This window comes from Rhinatrema bivittatum, chromosome 11 (assembly GCF_901001135.1).
Source record: "Rhinatrema bivittatum chromosome 11, aRhiBiv1.1, whole genome shotgun sequence".
In the NCBI taxonomy this organism is placed as follows: domain Eukaryota; kingdom Metazoa; phylum Chordata; class Amphibia; order Gymnophiona; family Rhinatrematidae; genus Rhinatrema; species Rhinatrema bivittatum.
Window position 1 is genome coordinate 34,005,141 of NC_042625.1, and position 19,251 is coordinate 34,024,391.

At 42.7% G+C, this 19,251-nt stretch overlaps 1 protein-coding gene across 1 annotated transcript in view; it reads left to right on the forward strand.

The window, feature by feature from the left end:
* The window catches only part of LOC115100809 (small G protein signaling modulator 1-like), a 324,051-nt gene extending 313,094 nt beyond the window's left edge, over positions 1 to 10,957 (forward strand). The window contains 1 exon segment of the mRNA XM_029619713.1: positions 4,793 to 10,957. Coding sequence (XP_029475573.1) covers positions 4,793 to 4,881 — 89 coding nt within the window. The 3' untranslated portion in view covers positions 4,882 to 10,957.
* Positions 10,958 to 19,251: the final 8,294 nt, after the last annotated feature.

Here is a 19,251-nt window from a genome sequence, read left to right on the forward strand (position 1 = left end):
TGCTATTGATGGTAAAACTAAGTCTGAAAGGGAAAAGCCAGTGATAGCGAAAGTTTTGGCCCTGCAGCGCTTGCAACACTGCCCTGAACTCATGTCTTTTTTTGTATGATGGTGAGCGCCAGATCTTGGAAAATTTCAGTCTTATGGCCATTCCACGAAAATGTTCCTTGTTTCCTGGCAGCGCTCATCACCTTTTCTTAAATAGCAAAATTATGGAAGCAGGCGATGATGTCTCTTGCCTGATTGTTCCTCGGTGCCCCCAATGTACTGTGTGCTCTGTCCAGCGCAGTGTTTGTCGTCCCTTCTGGAATAGTTCCATCGTCCAGCAAATGTGAACAGATTTCTTGGACTACCCTGGAGCTATCCGCATACTCAGCATTTTCGGGGATACCGCGGAAATGAATGTTGGACCTCCGCATTCGATTTTCCATGTCTTCCATGTATCTGGATAAATCTTCCTGCGTTTCTTTTATTTTTTGTTGTTCCTCACTCAACCATTGAGTGGTTGGTTGTTGTTCCTCTATGCCGTCTTCCGCAGATTCCACGTGGCGCGTCAGCTCATTAATTTCCGTTTTGAGACCCGCCATTAATTCTTCCATCTCCTGACAGTATTGTGCCATATCGTCACGTAGTGCCCCAAGCCATGACTTAAATTTCGCCTGGGTGGGGATATCACTGTCTCCCTTCTCTGTTTACCCATAGATTACCTCCTCCTCCGTTCCCGACAGCAGTCCAGGCCCGTCCGCCATTTTGCCCCTCTGCTCCGTTTCCAGCTCCGCCGCCACCGCTGCTGCGAACAAGAAGCACTTTAAATCAGGTTTTTTTTCTAGCTGAGATCATGTCTTCTGTGCAGGAGTTGCTGCTTCGTTTTTTTGGTGAAAACAGAGGGTTTAATCTGCCAAAGTTATCTGATTGTAGGAGCGGAAGGCGAGCAGCCCGAATCTCAGGCGTCCGTCTTGCGCGGTGACATCATCTGCTCTCCAACTTCAGTGGTTTCTAACATAGATATGAAATGAGAAGTGTCACGTATGAATGTTGTACCCTGTTGTACATAGTCTCTAAGATGACAATCTATATATTGTTACAATGGTTCTAAAGCGGAGTCGTTGGAAGAGATAATCAGTCTACCAGGTGGTTGATTTAAACTTTTGTGGACTTTTGGCAATATGTATATAGTTGGAGTTTTTGGAAATTTGGGATTTAAATACTGATGTTCTTTGTGAGTTAAATAACCTTGTTCTTTGGCAAAATCAGTAATGTGTTGAATTGTTCTCAATATTGTTTGTGGGATCATGTTTCAATTTCAAATATGTCGTTGTGTCTTGTAACTGTCTTTCTATTTCCTTCACATTGTCCTGCTTGTTCATCACGACCACTGATCTGCCTTTGTCGGCTGGCTTGATGACGAGAGAATCTTCTTTATTTAAATCAAAAAGAGTGTGTCTCATTTTCTGATTCATGTTATTATGAAACTTGGATCCTTGTTCTCTAATGCCAAGACATCTTTTAAAACAAAGTGTTGAAAAGTTTCTAACAATGGATGTAATTGTCCCGGAGGAATCAAACGAGAGCAGCATTTTACCAATGAAGTTTCCTGAAGATCATGATCAGTATCTCTGAAAAAATATTTTAAAGATAATGTCCTGATGAATTTCTGAAAATCTATTCTAAATTGAAAAGCATTATGCTTCTCAGTGGGGATGAAGGAAAGTCCAAGGTGCAGGATTTTTTTCTTCTTCATCTACCTTATAAATGGCCTGTGACCGACGGCCCGCAAATGCGCAGTAGAGCGCAGCTCTACTGCGCATGTGCGGGCAAGGATGTCGATTAGAAAAAAAAAATGGCGGTGGGGCCGCAGAAGCGGGAGGAGAAGCAGCGGCGCCGCGCTCGCGCGCGGTGCCGCTGCTTCTCCTCCCCAGATCTGCCGGCAGATCTCGGGGGGGGGGGGTGTCACTCCCGCGCCCCCCCCACCGAGATCTGCCGGCAGATCTCGGGGGGGGGGGGGGTCACTGCCGCGCGCGCGGGAGTGACCCCCCCCTCCCGAGATCTGCCGGCAGGAGCGGGAGGAGTTAATGGAGCCGGGTGAGGGTTGCGGGAAGTCGCGCTTACGGCGCCGGGAGGAAATGGAGGTGGGTGAAGGGAGGGAGGGAGGGAGAGGGGGACTGAGTGAGTGGGAGGGAGAGGGGGACTGAGTGAGTGGGAGGGAGAGGGGGACTGAGTGAGTGGGAGGGAGGGAGGGAGAGGGGGACTGAGTGAGAGGAGAGGGAGGGTGGAGAGGAGTGGGTGGGGGAGGGGGGTGGTGAAGAGTGAGGGGAGAGAGAATGAGGGGGAGGTGAGAGACAGAGGGATGTAGCCCGTTTTAACGGGCTTTACGGCTTGTCTGATAATATTCGATCTGATAGATTGATAACTATGTTTTCCTGCCTCTGTTCTCTCCACGCGATCGTGTCGTCATATTCGTTGTCGCTCCTTTGTATTCTTGCCAGTTTTCCACGTTTCTTTGTATATCCTCTCCGGTCTAAAAAACTATCTTCCGCCATGTTGGTGTCTTGGTCATCTTCTTCAGAGGATCCTTCAGAAGAATTATTAAATGTGACACGTTTGGTTGTCTTATTCTTAACCTGCATCCATGGATATATGCTACCCTTTTTGTAATTGTTATGGTTTTGAGGTGTTTGGGTGGATTCTTGGGTGCTGCAGTGATGGCCACTCCCACGGGGAGGAGCCCCATGAGCAACTGCAGTACCAGGCTAGACTCAGAACGCACAAACACAGAAGAACACAAACACTTGAATAAGCTCCCCCCACCATATCACATACCCCTTCTCCACGCCACGACCGTAGACCTGCGCGACCGGCGCCGGAGTCCCACCGGGGGAAGGTCAGGTCAGTACTCTGCCTTCCCATAGATGTGAATCAGTTGGGAGGATGCTTTTCATTCAGGTATATAAACGTAAATGATTGGGATGCATGTATATGAGTGCTGTCTGAAGAAGTGGTTATGTGCTTGTGAGGAAAGAAATATAAAAGAGCGTCGTCTTTTGAAAGCACAGGAACTTGATTCATTTGTGGATTGCAATTGAGTGGATTCCCCTGAAGAAGCTCTATGTAGCTAAACATGTTGGGAGAGAGTTGGGAGTCTCTGCTAAATTTAGGTTCTTAGTGGTGTGAATGATTGTATGTGTGAGATGATTTTATTGTTTGAATAATTGAAATTTGTAAATTACTCCTGGCTTTTTTACATGCATTACATCAAGTAATAAAGTTTTTATATATTCATTTTTTTGTATATACTCCTGCACTCAACTCCTGCACTCAGCTCCAGCAGTCAACTCCTGCACTCAGCTCCTGCACTCAGCTCCAGCAGTCAACTCCTGCACTCAGCTCCTGCACTCAGCTCCAGCATTCAACTCCTGCACTCAACTGCATTCAACACCTGCATTAAATTCCAGCATTCAATTCCAACACCCTAATCCAGCACTGAACCCCAGCATTGCGTCAAAACAGCAGTCCAAGTGCCCTCATCTCAACCACTGTGCACACACCCGCTTGTACAGCCTCAATTTTCTGGGACCTCAGCCATGCTCATTTTCCCTATCCCAATCATCAAAAACCTCTACAACAACCACATAAAACCAGCCAACCATTCAGTCTTCCAACACAAACGTCTGATACCACTTGGTACTATTTCTCTCCTTTACCTCAAACTCTAAGTTCCTACTAAGTTAGCCATGTTATTTATACCCAATCGTTGGATGTAATTGTATATTTGTTTAATTGTTCAATCTGTTTGATGTAATTTTCTGTTCCTTGTTCTGTGTAAACCGAAGTGGTATGCACTAGTGCATGAACTCCGGTATAAAAAAGCCTTTAAATAAATAATAAATAAATATATAATAGTAAAGGTTATATGGGAACATTATATCACTTTTTATTTTTGGGATTAAGTGTGGTATATACTTATAAATTTGCCATATTTTTTAAGTGTACCCTATAGGAGTCATAGAAGCATCTTTCCTTAGCCCTCATTCTTTTTTTTTTTTTGTTTTTAAATTTAAATGGTTTAATTTGTTTTTAAATTTAAATGGTTTAATTATATTTAAATTGCTGTCAGCTGAGACTAGTGGGTGCACATTTCCTGGACATTATTTTACTGAGTGCTGAATAGGACACGAGCAAATCAGCTGAGACCCAGTACTAATCCTCACTGCTTAGATGTGTGGCCCATTTTGAATTCTTCGCAAGAATTATTTTTTTAAGCAATAACCATGTTCCTAAAGATTATGCTAAAAATATTGTAGAGGACAATGGCCTTTTATCTGAGCAAGTAGCAATATATTTCGTTTTTTAAAGTGGCTCAAAGCGTTGTGTGAAAATTGTCCACCTGTAACCCAGGTAAAACTATGCATGGGGGTGCGTTTTGGGCGGGGTTAGGAAACGGCGTACGTGCATCGCTTCTTCAAATGTAGATGAGCTATATTTCCCCGGGGAAATTTAGCCTTCGCTAATAGCAGGTGGCGAGTACACAGGCTGGTCGTACCCACGGGCTACTTTCAAAGGGACGCTGCACTTGGGTGGGCTGCTTTTCAGACTCGCTCTCTTGGTGTCATACAATAAATACCTCATCTCATTAACACCATTCATTTAGCATATGAATGAGAAATCCATTTAATAAGGTGTGAAATGGTAATTTTTGTATTTCTACAGATCCTTTGACTTTGTGAAAGAGCAACTTGCTCTTACCAGCAACTGACGTAAGCATGGCTAATGTCCCTTTTTCCCTCTGTTTCAGAAATGGCAGAGCGGCACAACATGAAACAGATACTGAAGCATGCCCGAGACCTGGTGTATAAAGTTCAGACGCTGATCGAGAACAAATGAGAACTTTCAGGAAGGATACGCAGCATGTGAACACTTAGAAAACTCCAGCCAACTACTCTTAGCTTCTTGATCTTTTTTTTTTTTCTTTTTTTTTAAATCTTTTTAAAAGTGCCACATGTTTGGGAAGAAAAAAACAATGGTAGATTGATAATAGAGCAAACTACTATAAAGAAAAAGTATCCTTATTTTTCCTGTGATAGTTTTTTTAATAATTTATTTTTTAGTTCAGCCTTATTTTTCAATGACAAACCAAAGATCTAGCAATCTGAATCAGTTGATTTTCTTTGTCACTTCCATGTTGGAAGTGAAGTGGTTGCAGCCTGCTGTGATGCTTTCTTCCATTGCTTTTGCTCATCTCCACTCCCTCCTCCCCCACTCTGACTTCACCGTGCTTTGACAACGCTGCTTGACGGAAAAACCTAATGAGGCAGAAGTGCTTCTGAATCCGTAGCATCCAGCTCTCTGACGTTCATGGAAGCACCCAGGCTCCCCCCCCCCTTCCCCCCAGGAATCACAGAAGGTAAATCATCCCACCCACCCCCACTCCATCCAGCTCAGCAGGACACAGGTTCATGCACTCTTCTTTATTACGAGTGAGCAGATCTGCTGGAACTTGATCACGTGTCAACATCATATTGCATGGCCAGGATATTTCAAATTTTTGTGTCAGCACTTTCTAGGCAGTTTCTCCTCTCACTGCATAAATAACCCCATCTCTTGTCCTTGGATTCACAGCCTCCATTTTTCTCATAACATGGTCTGCTCTGGTTAGCAGAATGGCACCAGCTGCTGGTAACAAGCTGTGATTCCTTGGCAGCTTTCTGACTGCAGAATCCTGTGGCAAGCCACTAGCCTTGTAGCCCAAAAGCACAAAGGCACTTGTAAGCATTATTTTTTGTTTCCCAAATATACTGGACTTTCTCTTATAAGACCGCTTGTCAGGGTGGGTGCAGGGGACCATTTGAAGGTTACACTACTTCCAGTTTTCTGATATGCTGTGATCACAGCATGGTGATTTAGCCACTGGATATGAGGAAGATTTGATGCGTTTTCTGCTTGTACTTTCCAGCTTTATCCCATCTCTCTACAATATGTTTTGGTTTGCTAATGCACAATTTTCTTCGGAACTAGCACCAAGTGTGCCAAATCTAGAATGTCATCTGGCATGCTCTAAGAAGGCACAGTCTCGCAGATCATGAGGCAGTTGCACGGGACCCAGAACCAAGCAGTGCAGGCTTGCAAAGAACGTTAACACAGGCGGGTCCAGTGTTCTTTGAATTCAGCAACGGAGAATTAGATTAGTAAGAATGAGGATTGTTCAAGTGTGTTTGTTTTGTATTGCAATGAACTCAGGTACAAAATAGAGAAGAAAAGGTGATGCTGAAAGTGGCAAAAAGCAACAGCATGATGCTTAATCCTAGGATATAAAGTGGTGCACAGTCTAAATGGGAGTGTGTTTTGCTTTTGTAGAATAGATTTCGGCATAAGTCTAAAAGTGTAGCTACTTTCTCAAGGATACATTCTTTCACATTTGCTTAAAAGCATGAACTGTCTGCGGTCTCAGGACAGACGGCCTTTTTCCTCTGAAACCATGGCAATGTTTTGTCTTATATTTAAGTTCAGCACACATGAAATATTACTCGCAAATTCAAAGATCACCATTTTGCACAAACATGGAACGTCAGCTATATTTCAGTGTGCTACGGGTTTTGTATTATGTTTTAAGTACAATTTGCAAATGTGTGACCTCCATTCATCCTTGATTTATTTTTATCTGTCCAAATCCTGAGTGTTAATGAAAAAATGAGCCACATGTTAAGTTATAGATAATTCAGTTTATGCAGCAAGTACTCTTATATGGTGTGAGTATATTATCTGTCGCTTTAACAAAAATAAGGGTCCTCTTTCACCCCCAGTCATTCATGTAACTGCCAAAAGCTACAGGCAACCCAATGTGCAGGTTACAGATGGAGAAGAAACAGAAAGGTGCTTTTACGCCCTTAGAGAAATAGAGAGGATGAATCCGACAGCGACGTTCCATAGCACCTTTCTCAGTTTCTCTGTGATTTAGTATTTCTTTGGTTAGACAGGCTAGAAACCCTTCTATGTTATCTTATTCACTTTGGAGGTGCATGATCTTCTGGTGGGGTTATGCCATCTCAACACGACAGCGTGATTTAATCAGATGGCCAGGGGGAGCACAACTTACATGGCAAAAAAAAACAGCAACCCATAAGCCTGTTGGAAACTTGTACCATGAAGCATGAATGCTGCCTGGAGATGAGTGAATCCGTTTGGAGACCTAGGGTTTGGATCCTTCCCAGTAAAGCATGGACTAATCCTTATCCGATGGTGGAGTACTCAAAGAATTTGGCAGAAATGCAAGGGGGGAGGAAGAGAGAAGCTACGCAGAAGGGAAGGTTTGATTGATGCACTTCCATGGTTCCAGCAGCAGTCTGCACAAAAAAATGAATAGCAAACAAACATGTAGATACTTTAGCTTTATAAAAAAAGAAACAGTTAAAAACCTGCGTAGCGCTGGCTTATCTGTAGTATCCTGCAAAATTTGGGAGTGTCTATGTGCCCTTCAACAACAGTGTTTTTTGAATATCTTCTAACAGAAAAAACTATTTATTTATTCAAGTTACTGTACATTTTGTGTCTTTGTATAATTCAGTGTGTATGTGTGGCTTTGTTATGTATATGAAGATGCAAACATATCTTGTAAATGTTTACCAGAAAAACGAAGTCTGTAAATATATATATGAAGAAAGGGATATGTGGGATAAATTTCTGTTCAGGATAAGCGACTTTCGCTTCTGTGGACCTCTGGTCATAACAATGGTGTGCAAAGCTGTGAATTTCCTTGTCTTGTGATTTTATATGCTATTACATCGGCAGAAAGCTCAGGAAACATTTTCTTCTTCCTTCATTTACCGCCTCAGTTCTCTGTGGAGAAGCAGGACAGCTCCACGCCAACTGCGCCGAGGCTGAGCTCTGGAGGCAGCTCGCGGCTTGTCCCACGGGTCTTCTCTCCAAAGACAGCAGGACAACTCAGCCTCCCATCCCACCTGCCTCCCCATTAGAGTTGAAGGTCTTGATTGCTAGAAAAGAATAGGGGGAGGCCTGCATGGCGGCGGCAGCCACACAGGAAGCCCTGAGAGAGCTTTGCCATCTTCTTACCCTTGAATGACGCCACCTGCCGGTGTGGCTGATTTTTGTCCTCCTGTCTGCAGAGAACATCTGTTACAGGGGAGCAACTTTGCAGTACGCACTCCAGTCTGTGGCACTGGTGAACAGGAACTGTAAATTTGCAATGCAGATTTAAAAGGACAGAAACCCGAAAAACCTGACATGCCAAGCTGTGCTCACACACTTCAAATCAAGATAAACTAGCGAAATATAAATCTTCGCATCCACACCATTGCCAGTTTCATCCGTTTGCCTAGTTCAGAGCCAGGTCCTCCAACCCCTTCCTGATTTGATAGCCTGCACACACCCCCAGTTACCTCAGACCCTTTAGCCCCAGCAGAAATGGCTGCTTTTAATTTTTTTTTAAATTACACTTCCTCCCTTGCAAAAGTAAACTTGCACGGCAGTGGACCTGGGTGCGTGCAAGAGTGCATAAGTATTTACGTGCACATCTCTTGGCTACGCCTTGCCTGGACCACATCCCTTTTTGAAATCAAGAGAGATGTGCGTGCAGCAGGAGATACGCCACATCTGGACAGCCTTTAAAATATGATAAGCGTGCGGCAGCCCGACTTGTGCGCCCATACTCTAATTTATGTGTGCACTGGGCTTGTAAAATTCACTTTTAAGACTAAAATCTTTGAGGCATGGCCTTATTCTACTTGAATTCTAATGCTGCAAGCCATCATGAGCATTATTTTTGTTTATAAGATATAATACTCTGTTTTGATGTCCCTGCAACTTTTGGAAGGAAAAGAAAGGAAGGAAAGCTTGTTAAGCCTTTAAAAATAATAATAAAAAAAAATTATATATATATATATATATATATATATATATATATATATATATATATATATATGGTTTTCTTTTAGAAAATTCTAAGTTTTAGCCAAGATATTAGAGCATGCAGGAGTGAAAAAAAAGAATTTCAAGTCCATGTTTATTTTGGAAAACAAAAACGTGATTTTTCTATTCCAGAACGTTTCCGGTACCAGCAAATTATTTTTCTCCCTAAAATTTGTCATATTAGCTTACATATTTTGACTGCCTGCATTGTACATGCAAGTATACAATGTAACCAACTTGCTTGACCTGGGGTGTGTATGTATATATATATATATATATATATATATATATATATATATATATATATAAAATGGATTAGCATTCGGTTGAACTGTTGGTTCGTGAAGGAACTGTTAATGCTTGCCTAATACTGAGCGTTCTGCAGATGTAACAAGATAATTATTGATATCCATATTTTTCAGCTTACGTGAGAATGTAGAAGTATTCTTTGATCCAAAATGTTTTATAAAATTTTCTTTTTATGGATTGTTGAAAATATGGAAAAAAAAAATATTTGTTTCTCCTTAACAAGACCAAAATGGCATCCATGAACTCCTTCAGTCATTTCTCTATTTTAGAAACCATTCCAGAGGGTGGTTTCTATATTTTTATTGTCGTTAAAGCACAACTATACAAGTGATGGTTATTTTTGATGATGTGAGCTTGCACTGCATAATTCCTAAGCATGCCCATGATCTCTAGGCATAAATGGAGATCCCGTGTCTTTGCTGTTCAGATCTCAATTGATCCTTACATTGACTGAACACAGCTGCGTACAGCAACAACCACAAAAAACTGGCAGATTTCAGTGGCTTCCTGTGGACACCTCCATGAAAATTCCTCTGGGTGTCTTCAGAAATCGACACCTACTACATGGGGAGCCCTGAATGTGTGGTACAGTGCAACGGACATATCATTTAAAAAATTGTGATGATGCCAAAAAACCCTCCTTTAAACCAGAATTAGTTAAATGTTTAGCCAACCCCTGCCTTCATTGTCTTCTGTTTAATCAGAGGCAATGACATATATACAGCTTACAAGGATCATTTTTTCAAATATTTTTAATGCAAATAAAGACTGACTTATCTCAGTGTCGTTCTTTCGAGTCCATCTTTAAATCTGAACTAGCCCGACCCTGGCCGTGTTCTGTTAGTCTGCATCAGGGGGCTGAAGGTAGAATGATCAGAAGAACTCATAATTCGCCATGCATTTAACAATGTTGCACAATATTAATTAGGCTTCAGCGTCTCAAATCTCTTTTGTGCCGTTGGAGAACCAAACGAGATTCGAGACGCCAAAGCCTAATTAATGTTGTGCAACATTGTTAAATGCATGGCAAATTACAAGGAATTATTCTGATCATCCTAACAAAACACGGCCAGGGTTGGGGTAGTTTTCGATTTAAAAATGGACTTGAAAGAACGACTTTGAGATAAATCAATTTTTATTTGCATAAATATATTTGAAAAAATGATCCATCTAAGTTGTATATATCATAGCCTGTGATTAAATAGAAGGCCATGAAGGCATTGGTTTGCAAGTAGTGCCTATTATGATTGGCTAAAAATTTAATGAATTCTGGTTTAAAGGAGGGTTTTTTGCAGCGGTGTTATACCTTTTCCCTCATTCCTATGACACGGTAACTTTTGTTGGTGCTAAAACAAAAATTGTAGCTATAACAGCAGATACTCTTGCCATATCTTAGAACTGCAGAACTCAAGGAAGCTGTGTTCAAGATCAGTAGTATAGATGGGTGTTAAGATGGTAAGTAGAAGTTTCTGGAGGAAAGACAGGCTTAGTGATCAGTGCCTCTTATTGTCTGGAGCAGAGAGTGGACGACATGGAATGGATCTCCCCATTAGGATCTGTTGGGCACTTCTTCCAAGTGACCTGGATTGGCCACTGTCAGAGACTGGACTCAGTGGAACATTGGTCTGATTCAGTATGACATCTATTGTGTTATTAAGCTATCAGCTTCACCCCCACCAAAAAAAAAAAAAAATCCTCCCCTCCAAATTAAAATTGCTTAAGGAGATGTTCTTGAAAATGAAAAGATATGGTTGGCGGTTGGTCTAGTGCTTAAAGCCGAAAGCATTGAGCGGGGGGGGGGGGGGCCTTGGGTTCATTCCCCCTCCTCACCATTCATTGTGTGGTCATGAGTAAATCTTGCATCCTTGAGTTCACTGTCAGCACTAAGTAATATCATATTATTGTTATTACGTTCTTTCTTTTTCCTTTATGTACATTGTGTAGCACTGAAACCTGATGGTTGAGGTAGTCCTGCTAGATCAGAGCTTCCCAAATCTCTTCTGGGGACCCTGCAGCCAGTCAGGTTTTCAGAACATCCACAATGAGGATGTATGCAAGGAATTCACATTTATCTCATGCGTATTCATTGTGGATGTCGTAAAAGCCTGACTGGCTGTGGGGTCACCAGAGCAGGTTTGGGAAGCCCTGCCCTAGATTAATGTACCAGTAAGTATTACATCTTGTAAAGAAAATCTTGTTTCTGTTTATTTTATTTACTCTTTCTGTATGTTAAATGCGTTATGAGGTCAAGGAAAGAAAATCTGTGCCAGGCTGGTCCAATTAGATTTTTTTTTATAAACTGGATTACGATGAAACCCTGTGCAGAATGTAGTGTACATGCCATGAAGAGCTGGAATTTACATACAGTTTTGTAAAACTTGTGTTGTACTCTAATGGATTGCATTTTTCCTATGCATAGGATGCTTTTTTGGTCTTGAAATCATTCTGTGAAGATTAATTAAGCATTTCAGCTTTTCTTACATTTGTAGAAGTGTTACTTTCCTAGCAGTGTAGCAGATTTGAACTCAACATTGTGGTATATAATATGTTTTATATTTTATTCATGCATTTTTATGTAAAGTGTTCTTTACTGTTGTTCAGAGAGACAAACTTACAAAATATATTCTATATGGTATATGTATTTTCAAATCAATAAAATCCTGGCTATTCTTTGTACATGCTGTGCTGTTCTGCGAGGGGTAAATTGAAATTGGGGCCAGATCTTTAATACACTAAAGGCCAGATTTTAAAAGGACCACACGTGCAAATACTGGCAGTTAGTTGCGTATTTGGGCCATGAGCGCCGCACACATTTTTAAAAGAGCCCAGCTACGCGCATAACTGTCAATATGTACACAAGTGGCGGGCCAGGACAGAGGCCAGCCGGGACAGTGGCCAGTAGCCACTGATCCAGGGAAGGGTGCGTCGGCAGCTGGCTAAAGTTGCTTCTGCTCCGACAGAGCAGTAAGTAAAAAAAAATTGTTATAGTTGGGGGTTAGGGGGAGGAGAGGAGAAAGGGGAGGAAAGTTAGGGTTAGGCAGGGGGGTATTTATTTAAAAATGTTTGTATACCGCTTTTACAAACTGTTTAATCAAAACAGTTTACATAAAGCATTTCTAAAAAATTAAAAAAAATTAATTGCAATAAAACCAAAAATACAAAATAATTATAAAATACAAAAAATGTATTATCAAAAAAAAGTTCCCTCCCAGTCTGCTCCTTAATTGGACTGGACTGGGAGGGAACTAGGGGAGGCCCAATTGCGTCAGTCACGTGTAATATTCAAAAATTCACCCCCCCTGTATGGGCCGCCCGCCCATGCATGCACAGATTATACAATCAACATGTCCATGTGCGAATGCCGGGAACCGCGTACACATGGACATGCGCCCTTCTTTTAAAATCTACCCCTTTGGGGCCAATGCAATAAGACGTGCTGTAAAACGGCACACATACTGCGTACCTGTTGCCTGGGCGCCTGATGCTACATTAAAATGAGCTGCCGAATTAAAACGGGCGCACTAGGGAAAAATTGTGTTGGCGCTCAAGTGCATTGGGCACCCAGAAGACGTGTGCCCACAACTGCATCGGGCATCCGCAATCGCAACCAGTGCTAATATGAGCATCCATTTCTGATATTTAGATCCAGACCAGCCACAGAGGCTGACCTGACCAAAGGTCCTTCCCCCACCCCCAAGGTCTGGCCCAATGGGCCAAGCAGTTCATAACAGCCCAAGGATCCTCTTCCTGAAATGGTGCATTCGGAAGGTCCATGTCTTAAAACAAAACTTGCCAGACCCTAAATCCCCCCTCCACAGTAATTAAAGGAGTAAAAAAAATTAATTAAATGTCAGGCACTTAATAATCATTTAGGGATGTGCATTCGTCCTGGTTCGGCCACCCCGAAAAACGAAACGAATTTTCCTGAAATTTCAGGAAAATTCGTTTTTCGGGGTTGGCGTGCACTAACTCCCTGTTAGTGCACGCAAACATTGAATGTTAGCGTTAACCCTGAAATTCGAGGCGGCCGAAAAAATTCCGCCCAAACCGCAGGGAAACTAAATTTCCTGCGGTGAGCTGATAATGGCCGAACCGAAAAGTTCAGCCGAATCACATCGCTATAATCATTGTCACATGTCAGGGAAAGAACCAATTCCCTTTCATCCTGTTGACGCCCACTTTTAGATTCCTAAATTTAGGGACCTAGTGAAACTAGGATCCTAAATTTATATTCCACCCTTGTACATTTTCAAAAAGGCCAATTTAGGCACCTAAAGTCTTCGAAAATACTCCCTAGTTGTGTCCACTGTGTCTGTACATTTAAGGAATTATATTTAGTGGCTGTCTGCACCAAGTATGGTCCATTCCAAAATCTAGCTCTGTCCAGTGCAGCTGAAAGAACCGCGGTAGTCCATACCTAAACAGAAGCAAGAACGCAGCCAATGCTGGTCGACCCCCACATTGAGAGAAGACTGAACAGCTGTTACAATCAACAATTACGGGGAGCTCCTCCACAATATGTGGGGTTGCTGGCTTTTGAGATGAAAAGCCAATTGTATAAACTTAAACAGTGCATGAATAGTAAATGATAGGATCAGTGGTGAATATGAAAGTACAATGTATAGACACTGGTGTGGTAAAGGTGTTCCTAATGCTCCAGGCTACATAATAACAACCTGATATTCTGCTTCCTCACTGATATAGAATGTGATTAAAATTCCATGTCCGCTGTGTTTAAGTAAAATTTTGTGCTCAGGCATGAGCAGATCAAACCAGGAAATGAATTTGGGCTGATGCGCAATTCCTCTTTGAGCTGATGCTGCTTGTGGATAACGATGTATACTAATAAATGCATCAGAGGGAATAATACAACATGTAAAATATTTGTTTACATTACGTATTGTCACAACATCTTATAAATGTTTATTATGAGACATATAAAATTGATTTGCTTAATCTTAATATATTTGTCAAACACATGTATAATAGTTTTACATAAATTAACAGCACTCATACACACAATTATATTCACAAGTATGCTTTCACAAATATATGTTAGAAATAGTGCACCCAAAACAATAATTCTAAAACATCAAAAAACATCAAAAATCCCATAACCAAGTGGACACATATGCAACCATATTATAAATCCATATGCATAATACTAAAACCAAATATTAATCCCTCCTCATGCTATTAAACATCACTCACTACACTCATACCTTACTTACCATTCATACCACCACCCTCATTCATCTATAACCATACTTTACTCTTAAAACTTATGGGCCAGATTTTAAAAGGCCCCGGCCATGCGTGTAAAACCCCGAGACGCGTGTAAGTCCCGGAGCTTTGAGAAAGGGGCGGGCCTAAAGGGACCTGGCACAGCGACCATTTTCCGCTGTGTCGGAGGATTGCGTGCCGGTGCACACAACCTGCGCCTGCTTTGAGTAGGGGCAAAAGGTGAGCGTTTTTGGGAGTGGGGTTAGGATATGGCTAGGAGGTGGGAAGGTTGGGGGAAGGGAAGTTCCCTCCCAGGCCAATCTTGGCATGCAACCTTTTAAAATCTACCCCTATATAAATACTGTCCAAGTATCAAATATTATCCATCAATTAGGCTGCTTGCTGCATAATTTGCAAGTCTCCACAAAATCAACAAACCTGAAATTTTCCTGCCCCATAACTAAATTATCAGGTTCGGGATAGTGAATTCTGATTGGCTGTCTCTAAGAGCCAATCACTATAGCCAGCACCAGGTCAGTGATTAGGGCACAGTCGAGATAAAAGAAACAAGGTCTGCAGACCCCCTTATTCGTATTGCTGCTGCCATCTAGTGGTGAAGATATAGAATTTCCTGTTTTTAATGTTTGTTGCATTTACCCTGATTCTAACTGAGAGGTATGTTTTACACTTTTGAAAATCTTTTTTGCTACCTTATTAAATTTTATTTATTTTATATGCTTTTATGTATATACATATTTTTTTATGTGGAGAATTTTTACCCCGTTTTGCCTGATCTTTATTTATTTTTGTATTTATCTTTATTTCTTTATTATCACACATTCAGAAGCACACACAGACAGCAGCACGCTCCTTCTCTCTCACATATACACACATACACACACACACACAGAAGCATACTACTCACACTCCTCTCACACATTCAGAAGCACACACAGACAGCAACACGCGCCTTCTCTCACACACATACACACATAAACACACACACACAGAAGCATACTACTCACACTCCTTCTTTCACACATTGAGAAGCACACACAGACAGCAGCACGCTCCTTCTCTCACATATACACAGACAGAAGCACGCTCCTCTCACTCACATACAAGCATATACAGAAGCACACTACTCACACTCCTTCTCTCACACATTCAGAAGCACACACAGACAGCAGCACACTCCTTCTCTCTCACATATACGTAGACAGAAACATGCTCCTCTTACACACACACACACACACGCTCCTTTTCTCACACACATACACAGAAGTACCTTCCTTCTCTCTCTCTCTCTCTCACACACACACACACACACACACACACACACCTCCTTCTCAAACACAATTATGCTTCTTCTTTTTCTTTGGCCCTGCCAGCCTGAGCTCTGGCAGTGGCTAACAGCCTATATCTTCCTTGGTCCACCAACCTGGGCTCTGTAAACAGCCTACACCTGTTTCTCTTTTCTTTGGCCTGGCTGGCCTGGGTTCTGGCATCAGCCTGCAGCTTACTCCTTTGCCCCGCTGGCCTGGACTCCAGTAGTGGCCCATGGCTTCCTACTTAGGCCCCACCATCCTCCAATTTGGCAACAGCCCACATGGCTCCCTTCATCGACCCTGTCAACCTCAGCTGCAGCCTGCGTCTCCCTTTGGCGGCGGCGGCCCGGGCTCCAGCAGTGGCTTGCAGTTTCGATTTTCTGCCCTGCCAGCAGTGAAGAGACAGAGGTATGAGGGAGAAGATCTGCTGTGGGCTGGTGTTGGGCACAGTGGGTTCTGCAGGCATGGGCGCTGCTGTGACCAACACCAGCGCCTGTGATTGGCTGGACTGGCCCACTGGGCATGCCCGAAGCCCCGCTAGGCCAATCCGCCTCTGGATCTTAGGCTCTATTTTTAGGGTTGTGCCAGTTTTATTCCAGTGTGAGCACTACACCAGATTTAGCAATGAAAACGTTTTCACTGGGGGAAAAACCTGGTGCAAAACTGACGCAAAAGTATTTATTTAAAAGATGAGTTCCACTGACTGCTGTAGCCATTAATGTTCAAGTATTATTTTGTGGCTGTGGCATCTGTTTATTATAATCATAATTTGTTATAAAAGGATCTGTAATAGAAAGAGGGTCATATTATTTTCAGAGGCTTTCACTACCTGTAGTGTCATAGGTTTTTTTTCACCCTCTTTCTCTTGCTTCCATTTTTGAGGAAACAGTGCCATCCAGTGAACAAATCTTAAAACGCCTATAACATTTTAAATTATATTTTTTCACAGTTTCTGGAAGCCAGGACCCTTCTAAAACTTGAGGGGTAGATTTTAAAAGGAGTGCGCATACCCCTGTGCGCACAGTTCCCGGCGCACGCACATGGATGCACCAATTTAATAGCATGTGCGCGCCGGCACACACACCTGTTAAAATCGGATGGCTATGCTCCGGATTTTTAAAATCCACGCGGGCATTTGTGGGTGGTGCACACACGGGGAGTGAATATTTGCCATGTGCGGTGATGCAATCGAACCTCCCCACCCCCCTACGTAAACTCCCTCCCCACCCCCTAAACCCTTCCTATCAATTTCTGTGGGGTTTTTTTTATTATTATTATTACTTAGTGCTTCCCTGGAGCAGACGTAGTTTGCGCACAGCGGCCGACTGTTGGCACGCGCTGTCCCGCCGGCCTCTGTCCAGCCCCGCCCCTCTCTGCCCAGACCTTGCACCCTGCCCCGCCCCTTTTTTTTAGAGCCCAGCACTTGTGAGCGTATTGGGACTTACACGCGTGGCTGGGCCCTTTTGAAAATGCGCGTTCGGCCTTGAAGGTGTAGATATATATCCCAGCCTCTCTTCACACTACGGGTGGGCACAGCCATTTGTTTATTTGTTTAGTTTCTTTTCATCTATTTAAAACAAACAAAAAAAAATCCACAACTATTAAATACAAACTAAATTTAAAAAATGAGAGGTTTGTAGCCAAAACATAAAACTCTATAATTGAGGCCCTCCCAGCCCTTAGTCCCAGACCCTTGTGGAAACACAGAAACATAAGAGCAGAAAAAGACGGCGTGGCTCATCCAGGCTGCTCCTGTCCCGCTGATGCGCCTGTTACAAGAGGCACCGGCAGAGCAAGGCTGGTGCCCTTCTTCACCTGGGCCTGGCCTGGCCGGTGCTGCAAAACTGAAAAATGGTACCGGCTTCGGTCTGCGAGCACCACTTGTTATAGGCCCATCGGCAAAGGATAGCGGCCAGGGATTGTTCCTGCTCCATGGAGACATTTTCAGTAAACAAAGTATTAAAAGGTCTTTGGAGAGCCCGGCACTGCTTTTTTGTTTTAAGGGGGGGGGGAGGGGGGGAGATGTGACTGTGATGGCCTTACCTTGTCACAAATAAAACAAAAGTGAATGAAAATTCATGTGGGTTTTGTTTTGTTTTAAAAATTAATTGAAGCAAACTGGAATTTTTGTTAACATTTCCTTTTTTTTTTTCATTCCAAACAAGTGTGCGTATCTACGTCACGGTAAGCCTGTGACTAGAACACAAAATAATCATGAAACGATCTTGTATTTAAAAAGAAAAATGTTGAAATGTCCAGGAGCGGTGCCCCAGGAGGAAGCTTCACGGTGAGCAGGGTCACTCCCTTTCAGGCCTGTAATTATTCTCCTCACAGAGCTGGGCTCCCACCTCTAGTGACGGGAAGCGGGCTCCTGGGATCTTCTCCACCTGCACACCCTGGTGCCCCACCCTTGGGAAGGCTGTTTCCAGCAGTTTATCAAATGAGAGAGGGTGGGGGCGGTCAGAATCTCTTTCAGGAGGCTTTTCTCAAATGTAAATGCCATTTAAAGTGGCATCTGGCAAGTATGGCTTAGATGCAAATATTCTGAAGTTCTGCTGAATCTGCCAGCAAAGGTTGAGAGGCTCATATTGCACTGAAGTGAAAAATAATGTTAAAAAAAGATGAAGATTAAGTGCACCCCACACCCTAAAGCAGAAAACAAAGCAAACTGCATGCAGGGCTGAAAAGGGAGGATCCGGTCTCGATAGTGGGGGTATATACTGTATGTGGGCCATGGAAGTGATAATGCAGCAATTAGAGGCTCTGAATAGAGCACTCGCCTCTTTCATGCTCAGCAGCAAAGTCCTTACCTGAATAAAAAACCAAGCTACATTTGATTGGGTGCTGTGAGAATCATCTCGCTCTCTTAGATGTGTGGCTGTGTATTATGTAATATAAAACTCCTAGCTCACTAACCCCATTTTTGTGACCTCTGGAGAATAACTTCTATAGGTTTTTCTTTCACTTTGGGCAGCTGTACTAAACATTTTCCCACAGATCCAAAATCTGATCTATGTGTGCATGTAAACCAACAAATAAAAAAAATTTGTAGATACGACACATACAGTTTCAGAAACATTTATTGTCGGTAAAGCTAAGTGGTTTTGATGCAGATGACTGGTAGGGTTTTGATGCTTGCATGGGGGATGTTTGGCAGATGGTTGCCATCAGTAATGGAGGAAATCACTGGCTGGCCATGAGATCTGCTAGTCTTGCAATACTCCTAGAATCACTGGTAGGCCTGGCAGGAGCTGCTGATGGAATTTGACCACATAACCAGCAACCGGTTTGCACAGCAAAGGTGCCAGAGTTTTAGATCTGCATGAAATCTCTTTCTTTGAAACCAGTGGTCACCTTAAGTTGTGGCTGCAGGGATTACCAAATATGGTACGGCTGCGTGGTGGACGGACAGGAAAGCTTTTCCTTTTTTTTCCCCCCTTCTATTTTGTTTTTAGTGTTTGTGTTTCTTTTA